Genomic DNA, 9,084 nt, shown 5'->3' on the forward strand with positions numbered 1-9,084 from the left:
ATACTTTCGAGTATTGATGGACTGTCAATTCACTTGTTACTCGTGCGAAGCAAGGGCGAGCACTGAGCTGTATGTAGACTTGAAAGTAGCAGCAAATTGGTCTAATCGAAGCAACAAGTGTCCTTGTTGACTAGCCATGACACAAGGCAACCGGGCATATATTTACATGGCAACAAATTGCTTTTCAATTCGCTATTTTCTATCCTTCTGACAGCGGCCTTTGTTTCATTTTTTGAGCCTTGCGAGTTCCAACAAAATTTCCGTACAAGATAAGCGTAGCAACGTTTCGAGCAAACACTCCCTTTTCAAGCGTGATAAAAATGTCTTCCTTTTCGAGATATATCCCCCAAACCTAGCAAAAATGGTCTCCTTGATGCCGTCTTCCACACCTTGGGTTGTGAACATCTGTGGCCTATGCTCGACTTTGATTTGGACGCCCGCCTGTTTGAGGTTACTGCTGCCTACTTTCCAAATAGTCAACGATGCAAGGCGCTTCCACACAGTAGCGGATTTATATCGACCGGCGTCCCAATGCTACTCCAGTCCCACCATAGGAAAAGGAAAGCTATCGCATGACTGCGCCGACGTGGCCTCCGTATCCACGTGTTCTGTATCCGACAAGTCGGCAAAGTCTGGCGCCTCGATAACCGGGGTTGCCGGCAGCGGCTTGTCGACGTTGGACAAGTGATGCAGCGAGAAGCGAGCCAGCGCGCTGACCCGTGCCTGTTGCGCGAGTTTTCCCGACCTTTCGTCGGGCGGGATGTAATGGATCACACCGTCCTTCTCGTAGGTTTGCAGCGCGGTCGTCGGGCGTGGCTCGCTGCGCGCACCCTCCCCGGCGCGGGCCAGGCTCTTCTTTTCAGCGGCCTTTAACTGCTGCTGATGATACGCAATGGGCACGACGCGTGTGCCCCATCTGATGTCCAGGCGGACGCCCGTCAGCTCCTGGAGCCTCGTCACGAACGCGCTGCAGCGGCTGCAGCGCTTCCGCGACACGTGGACTTCAAAGTGAAGGGCGCCGCCGCCGCCGCCACTCCATCGGCTGCTCCGCAGCTCGATCAGATTGTCGCGGCTCAGGAGGCCATCCTCGGCGGCGTGCCCCCCCGCCTGCGTCCGGAGCTGGAGGAGCAGCGTCGCGGCAAAGGTGGCCAGCTTGACCTCGACGTGGGACGCCTGAAAGGTCTTGCTTCGCTGTCCATGCGGCGTCGGCTTCCCAAAGGGCGTCGCGAGGCTGATTTGGAGGATCTCTGCTAGCGCGAGCGCCTTGGACGTCCATCTGGCGTTGCCGAGCACGTCGCCACGAGCCACGAGCGAGTCTCCGTGGCAGCCCAGGCCGTGCCCGCTCTCGGCCCAGGCGAGGATCACGCGCTTGTGTCCGGCGCTCACGGCAGCCAGAAACCCAGTGGTTTTCTTGACCAGTCCGTACTTGTTCCCTCTGTTCTCTTTTGAATAGTCATGTAGAAAGGTTTGGGTGAGACCCTGGCCGAGAACTTGGACGCGGAGGGAACCGGCTTGTTCATCAATGTGATGCAGGTATATTGTCTCGTCCGAGTCGTCTCGGAACCGGGCGTCAAAGTTCATGCTTTTGATTGAAACAAAAGAGTTGGAAATGATAAGAATAAATAAAGACTGAATTCTGTTAGATGGGAGCGCTTGCATCTGTGTGTCGCTTGCCTCTGTGTGTAGAGTTGAACGTGGTAAAAATGCACTTACAGCAAGGAAAAAACTGGTCAGGATTCGAGCCGTGTCGGAACTTTGATTGAGGGAAAGGAAAAGGAATAAAATATATTGAAAAGTTGAGAAAAAAAAAGAGGCTGGAAGAACAAGGCCGTGGAAAAAGAGAAGCGCAGTGTGCGGATTGTTCACGATGCATAGAGGAAAAATTGGCCGAGGCAGTCGCACATCTGTGCCCAACGAATGAGGTGCGCACTTCACCTGATGTTCACTTTCAGTGGCCCTAGCACCCGTGTTATCCTTTCTAGATGGAAGAGGGAGTGTTTCCTACCTATCTTTCTTGCTTGGCGAGAAAATACGCCCTGCATGTTACTGCCATACATGGGAATACCCTCACTACGCACAGGTCTAGTCTTCTCACTTGCCATGGAAAATCCATACGAATTCGCTAAACACGCATCAATCTGCACACCATCTTCTCCTTCCATGCTCACTACTACAGCTTCGCAAGCTCCTTTGGCGGCTCAAAGTCGTCCCAGCTCGCCAGACTCTTCTCGCACGCCTCGCGATACGCCGGCACGCCACCAAACCACGCCAGCGGCTCGCGCCTCTTGCCCGGCACGTTTGCGCCCACCCACCACGAGTCGGCCTCCTTTGCCAGCGCGGCCTCGAACTCGGCGTCGACCCTGTCCTTCCACACCGCGGCCGCCGCCTCCGTCGCCTCGATCACGGCCCGCCCCTCCGCCGCTGCCCGCGCCAGCAGCCCGCACAGCATCTCGACCTGCAGCTCTATAAAAGTCGGCCCGTTGGTCAGCGGGCCCGGCGACTGCGGGCCGTAGAGCAGGAACGCGTTCGGCAGGCCCGGCACCATCATCCCGAGGTGCGTGCGGATGCCGCCGCGCCGCCACCGGTCCTGCAGCAGCGCCCCGTGGCGGTCGCGGATGCCCATGGCGTGCAGGCTGCCCGTGACGGCGTCGTAGCCGGTCGCGAGGATGACGAGGTCGAACTCGTGGAGCGTCCGCTCGCCGGCTTCCTCGGTCACGATGCCGTGCTCGTAGAATTCCGTGATGGGCGACTTTTTCAGATCCACCAGCCGCACGTTGTCGCGGTCCATCAGCTCGTAGTAGCCGTCTTCCAGGACCGGCCGACGCGCCATGAACCACACTGGCTGCGTCTCGGGAACTAGGAATTTCTGCTTTTCCGGGTTCTTGATCCGCGGGCGCGTCTTTTCCTTCCAAAACTCGTAAAACGCGGCGTTGGCGACCTTGTCCGTGGTGATTTCGGGATAGTTCTCGAGGACGATGCCAAAGGCGCCGTTCCGCCACCCCGCCTCCCACACGGCGCGGTGCTGCGCCGGCGTGTCCTCGTGAAACGGGCGTTTCGGCGTGTTGATCAGGCACGAGGACCAGCCCGCCTGCTTGGCCTCTGCGAAATGCGCGCCGTACCGGGCCTTGTCCCGCTCCGCCTCGCCAGTGCCCAGGTCCGCTTGGCGCAGCGGGTAGGCAATGTTGGGCGTGCGCACAAAGACGGTGACGACTGCGTCGAGCTGCGCAATTTCCTGTGCCACCTGCGTGCCGGTCGATCCCTGCCCAATGAGCGCGATGCGCCGCTTCTCGCCCAAGAACAAGTCATCAGGCCAGTCGTGCGTGTGCACCACCTGGCCCTTGAACATCTCCAGACCGGCAAAGTTGGGAATGTACGGCTTATTTGTCGTGCCCGTGGCGAAAAAGACGTAGCGGCCCGTGGCCCGCAGGCCCTTATCCGAGCGGAGTCGCCACAGTCCGGCGCCGGCGTCGTACCGCGCGTCCACAACGACATGCCCAAACAGGGCGTCGCGACGCAGGTCCAGCACCTTGGCCACGTGCTGAAAGTACGCCTGCATCTCGATCTGGTCGGAAAAGCGGCGCCCGAACCGGAAGCCCCGCCAGACGGCGGGCACGCTCAGCTGGTAGAGCGGCGTCGGCGAGTCGACGAGGGCGCCGGGGTACCGTTGCGCGTTCCAGACGCCGCCAAAGTCGGAGCCGGCGTCTATGAGCTTGGCCGAGTAACCTTGTTGGCGTAGCATGTGCAGCGCGTAGCAGCCGGAGAAGCCGGCACCGACAATGATGCAGTCGGCCGAGACGGCCGCGGGATCGGGTGCCGCCATGGTACGTAAGGGGGGTTCAACGTGATCTCTCGTTGGAGGGGGAGCAGAGAGGCGCTTGTTCAAGAACGACTACGCTTGTTGGATGCAGACAGATGAGGATGGAGGGTACTGCGATGAACGGGGCCGAGCCATCGCCGTGCTTTATAGACAGGCAGTATGCATCCATTCTTGCGTCGGACGACACCTGCCGCGTGCTGCAAGTTGATGTAGGCACCATTTTCGTAGATGCAATGCAGGTATAGTCCGGGATACAATATATTGGGGGGGGGGGGGGGTTGCAGCGGATGTGTGAAAGATGGGTACTGGATGCACCGGGCCCGAACTGTCGGCTCTCAGCCAGCCACAAGACTTGCTGCAGCGAGCTGATTCTCAACATCACAGAACGGATTTCCATCTAGGACGACAGCAACAAAAGTGCAGCACAGCGGCGATGGTTGCATCCGTCACTTTTTCTTCTGGCCCGTGGGATTCGGCCGAGTCTTGCGCGGAGCCCGGCGGCCTATCGCGATAAGCGTCCGATGTTGAAGGTGGGATTCAAATGGGTTTGTAGGTGGACGCCAGCACAGGCCCCGGTGTAAGCCCCCTGCATTAATTACACAGCCCACCACGCCCCGATATAAGGAACCGTTTTGCTTGCAAGGCTATGTTGTCCGTCCATCCTATGACCTTCTCCTCTCATCATGGGGCCTGCCTACTTTACCTGGTTCCCGCAGCTCCCGGTCGAGATTCGGCTGCAGATTTGGCAACTCGCGCTCGAACCCGAGGCGCCTAGCCCTGTGCTTTTTTGTTTCAAAGAAGGGTGCTGGAAGCCGAGGTACCTCACCCGTTCAGATCCCGAGTTCAATTGCAACGACGACGAACTTAACTTGGTGTTTGAGTTCAGGCACGAGCTGCTGGATCAGGCCGGCTTTACGGTGCCGTTGTTCTCTGTCAGTCGCGAGGCCCGCTCCGTTGCTCTGCCGTGCATTTTGTCGCAGGAGCTGCGACGCGGCCAAGACACGGCCTCGTGCATCTTTGTGCGGCGGTACGATCCATGGCGCGACCTTCTTCTTCTACCCACCCCCGCCATTCTCCGCGCCTTTCTCGTAGAGCCAATCGAAAGACTCTTTGAGCCAGACCTGGATCAGAAGTATGTCAACTGTCCTCACCCGCTCATCTCGCGCCTCGCAATCACCCTGTCTGGTCTGGCCTCGCTAGAAACTTGCTTCTTCGGGCTGTGGGAGAATTGCCATCTGCTAGAGATGGTCTATGTCGTCATCGAGGAGCCAGAGGATATGCAAGAGCGGCAAGAGGGCCATCACTGGGAGGCTGTGAGCGCACACGACGCGGTGTATGTGTGGGATGCGAGCCAACGCCGTATGACGTGGTGCGGTGAGCACAAGCGGGACGAACCCCTGCGTGAGGTGTTTGCGCAGATGGAGAGATGCACAGAGGGCCTAGTCATGAAGCTCGTTGAGCTGGGAAAGGATCGGTTTGAGATGCGTGTTGTGCATGCGGTTCCGAGATAGCCTGCACGCGGTAGGCTGTGATGTCAGATCTCTGCGCTTGAATAGCGTATGTAGGACTGCGTGCCCACAGTCGTAAAAGTAGTGCAAGTTGGAGATGGTGCTCATGTGTAATTTGTACCTAGGTATGTACATGACACCCGCAGCAAGGAAGTCGCTTTTTTTCAGGCTGGGGTAGGGCAAGGGTATTTCGAGAAATATGTCTGTGCGCATTCGCGACAACCGACGGCACGATATCGGATGGCGCTCTGCAAGTGTGGGGGGCAGGAGAAGCCAGTTCACTACTTTGCACACTGGACAGCGAATTTCCACGGTACAATTATGTAGGATTCAGGAGCTGTTCTTGCATACGTGCAAGTCCATCTCGCGTGGTCAATAATACACCCAGTCACTTCAGCTTCAGAGAACGCCGCGACCCCGGCACGCGCATCGAAATCTGCCACCTCGACCTTGGTCGCTTCGTCGCCGCCACGATGACGCACCCGCAGCTCCCGAGAGTGCGAGCCTGCTGCCATGGGATGGGAACTCAAAGCTTACTGGGGGTATTCCGCATTACATTTGCCGGCAGTACGTTCCCTCACCTCCGACATATGCCATCGGGCTCGAACCACAGGCTGTGATCCTTCTCTCCGTACTCCGCACGATAGCTTTTCAGACATAGCACTCGCCTCATTCACATCCCAATCGTCTCACCTGAGCAGGTCGGTGTACACGATACACTTCATGTCCGCGACCGGTCGTTGCGCTTTTTTTGTCTGAAGAAACAGAAAAGGGCAAAATATACACTGGCTGTGACTCGACGGATCACAGACTTGTTCATTCCTGTCCCAAAGATATACCTACATCAGAACTGGCCACCACAAGGCGGTATTCTGGTTTGATGATTCGCCTCATTTGCAAGGGCTCACAGACTCCCAAATGGCGTTTCTGAGCCCCTATTTGGACACAATTTTCCGACGTTGCAAGGCGAGACCCAAGCCGGCATCACCACTTCCTCGTATCACTGCCAGTACGGAGTAGTCCTTGAGCAACCCCAAGATTGTTGTGACACTCCAGCTTCTCTTCTCTCCACTTTTGCCTGCCAGAGTCCAATAGCACCGTGTATGGTCGAACCTGCTCGCCTCATTCACAGAACACCTAGCTCACCTGATCATGTCCCAATACCATCCTCTTCATCGGAGGACAGAACCGTCATGACCGCAAATGTAGACAGCATAAATATCCATCAGAGCGGCCAGTACCTGTCCACGTCGGCAAACAAAACCACACTCTGACTCTGGAATCATCCTACCTGCAAAGTCCAAGCCCACAGCGGTATGCGTGTCCCCTGCTCCCCAACAAAAGGCTGACTATTGACCCATCCAGTAATGTGCTACAACTACGTTTCCCCCGTCACCATGATCTGTGGCCATCCCGGTCCTGACGGCTTCACCAAAGATCCGGTGTGTAACCAGGATCCCTGTGAGACTGGTGGTATTGTGGTGGACGTTTGGCTAGGAGCCACCTTCAGGAGATGGCCCTGTGGGGATTGCATTGCGGCCAAGACCTGGATCGAATGGAGCCCTAACCGGTGGAGGAAGGCCGTGTCGCCTTAGAGGCGTTGGGGAAGGGGGCCTTGGACCGGTGCCATTTGGTGAATAGAAGCGTCGTGTTACTCAGTTCTGTACCACCATGACCCCTGCTTGCCTTATTCTTGTTGGGTATATCAATGCATATCCGTAACCCCCGTGTTTCGTCCCCCCTTTTACCGTTTTCCACAACCATAATCCTGGCACCATGACTGGTCTACACTGGACATTCGAGCATCTCGTCAAGTATACGAGCCATCCCTCGTTTCCGTCATCGACTCTCAATCCACTCATCAAGAGACTCCTCGCCAGCGACCCGAATGCATACATCTTCGGCGTCGGCGGCCATTCCGTGGTGCTGCGCATCGCACCCGACGTCGCCGCCAAGGTGGCGCTCGAGCCGGGCGACGAGCACCTCCGTCACGAGCAGGCCATCCTTGCCTCGCTGGCCGGCGACGCGGGCAGCCCGCACCTGATCCGGTCCTACCTGCACGCCGCCGACGTCAGCTTCCTCGAGCTGGTCGAGAACGGGAATCTGCACGAGCGGATGCGCAGGGCAGGCAGGCCGCCGCGGCCGGTGCTGCTGCGCTGGATGCTGCAGCTGGCGCACGCGGCCGCCTGCCTGGAGACGCTCGGGTACGCGCACGGCGACATCGACCCGCGCAACATCCTGGTCGACGCCGAGGACCAGGTGCGGCTCATCGACTTTGACCACGCGCTCCGGCCCGGCGCGGAACTCGACGTCGGCGAGGAGCCGTACGTCCGGCAGAGCATGGAGCCCCAGGGCGGCCAGTTCGGCTTCGCCGGCCCCGTCACGGAGCAGTTTGCGCTCGGCTCCGTCTTCTGGTACATGGCGCGCGGCGCCCAGATGTACGCGGAGCTGCCCGGCCACGAGCGCGTCGACCGCCTGATCCGCGGCGACTTTCCCGCCACCGATCCGCACGACCCCGTGGACGGCATCATCCGCCGCTGCTGGGAGGGCGGCTACGCCACCGTCGTGCACCTTGTCGACGACATCCAGCGCGTGTCCGGACTGGAGCTGCCGACCCGGACGCCCGGACGCCTCGGCCACATGCAGGAGCGGAGGCGGTTCTGCGAGGAGTACTGCAGACTGGCAAACTTGACTGTGATCCAAAGTAACGCGAAAGAAGAAAATGATGCATGTTTCGACACCGCCAGCGCCCGAAACAACACTGAAAAATGCGGCGAGGTTGCCGACATCAGTCACGCCACTCCCATTGTGGCAGGAAAATCTTCAATGCCGACGGGGTATCAATCAAATCAGCCAAATCGACAACTCCCAATGAAGACGTCAATGCTGCGCTTCCGCACGCGCGCAAAGTCCGTGTGCAATTTTCTTTAGGCATCTGTACTTTTCCGGTTGCACATCTCCCCGCTGTATTTGCGCAATAGACAAGCTTTCATTCATTGAGCCCCTGCTGGCTACTCCCTCTGTTGCTGGGACAGAATAAAGGGCAAAGTCGCCTCCAAAACCCCAATGTATTATTAACAATTTCTAATTCCTTAAAAATACAAGAACTCCGCTAGTTACCGTACCCACCCCTCCGAGTTGTCCGGGCCTCACCCCGCGCCGGACAGCCAATTGATTGATAAGCGCATATTTGTTTTCCGTTTCTCTCTCCCACCCTGTCGCCGATGTTTCGCATCCCACTTTTTCCGTGCGCCCACCACCGGTTTATCCATATAAGTCGAACCCGTGCCTTGTTTCCCTCCTCGACCCCTTTGTCCAACCCATCAGAGTAAATGGACCTGCTGTGGATCTTGCTCGCCTTGCTCCTCCCATTTATGCTGCACTATTTCCGCGCCGTCGCCGCCCCCAAGATGCCCGTCGGTCCCGTTATTGCGCTCTCCCACGGCGGAGGTAAGAAAGACGGAATCCCCAATTCCGAAGTCCCCCCCCATTCTCACCACCAACCCCCTGCTAAACCCAAACCCAACCAGGCCCCATGCCGCTGCTCAACGATCCCGGCCACAAGTCCATCATCTACTCGCTGCGGAACCGCATCCCCGAGATCCTGCGCCTCGCCTCCCCCACGCACCGCCCTTCCGCCATCATCCTCGTCACCGCGCACTGGACGACCCCGTCCCCCGTCATCTCGTCCGGCCCGTCCCCGGCGCTCCTCTACGACTACTACGGCTTCCCCCCCGAGACGTACTCGCTCAAGTACCC

General features: G+C 58.2%; 5 protein-coding genes across 5 annotated transcripts in view; 3 read left to right on the plus strand and 2 right to left on the minus strand.

The window, feature by feature from the left end:
- Positions 1 to 534: 534 nt before the first annotated feature.
- Positions 535 to 1,581, minus strand: CCM_02588 (uncharacterized protein; the record flags this gene model as incomplete). Its single annotated transcript, XM_006667740.1, has 1 exon — positions 535 to 1,581. The coding sequence occupies one exon, from the start codon at positions 1,579 to 1,581 to the stop codon at positions 535 to 537; it is 1,047 nt and encodes a 348-aa protein (XP_006667803.1).
- Positions 1,582 to 2,170: 589 nt separating this feature from the next.
- Positions 2,171 to 3,820, minus strand: CCM_02589 (FAD dependent oxidoreductase; the record flags this gene model as incomplete). Its single annotated transcript, XM_006667741.1, has 1 exon — positions 2,171 to 3,820. The coding sequence occupies one exon, from the start codon at positions 3,818 to 3,820 to the stop codon at positions 2,171 to 2,173; it is 1,650 nt and encodes a 549-aa protein (XP_006667804.1).
- Positions 3,821 to 4,500: 680 nt separating this feature from the next.
- On the plus strand, positions 4,501 to 5,328 carry CCM_02590 (uncharacterized protein; the record flags this gene model as incomplete). The annotated part of the gene is made up of 1 exon (XM_006667742.1): positions 4,501 to 5,328. The coding sequence occupies one exon, from the start codon at positions 4,501 to 4,503 to the stop codon at positions 5,326 to 5,328; it is 828 nt and encodes a 275-aa protein (XP_006667805.1).
- A 1,773-nt stretch (positions 5,329 to 7,101) lies between these two features.
- On the plus strand, positions 7,102 to 8,256 carry CCM_02591 (protein kinase domain-containing protein; the record flags this gene model as incomplete). Its single annotated transcript, XM_006667743.1, has 1 exon — positions 7,102 to 8,256. One exon carries the CDS (start codon positions 7,102 to 7,104, stop codon positions 8,254 to 8,256), a length of 1,155 nt encoding a protein of 384 aa, XP_006667806.1.
- Positions 8,257 to 8,657: 401 nt separating this feature from the next.
- The window catches only part of CCM_02592 (aromatic ring-opening dioxygenase LigB subunit, putative), a gene marked incomplete at both ends in the record, with an annotated part of 1,020 nt that continues 593 nt past the window's right edge, over positions 8,658 to 9,084 (plus strand). Inside the window, 2 exons of the mRNA XM_006667744.1 lie at positions 8,658 to 8,775; positions 8,856 to 9,004. Coding sequence (XP_006667807.1) covers positions 8,658 to 8,775; positions 8,856 to 9,004 — 267 coding nt within the window. The remainder of the gene's footprint in view (positions 8,776 to 8,855; positions 9,005 to 9,084) is intronic.

This window comes from Cordyceps militaris (genome assembly GCF_000225605.1).
Source record: "Cordyceps militaris CM01 unplaced genomic scaffold CCM_S00002, whole genome shotgun sequence".
Lineage (NCBI taxonomy): Eukaryota > Fungi > Ascomycota > Sordariomycetes > Hypocreales > Cordycipitaceae > Cordyceps > Cordyceps militaris.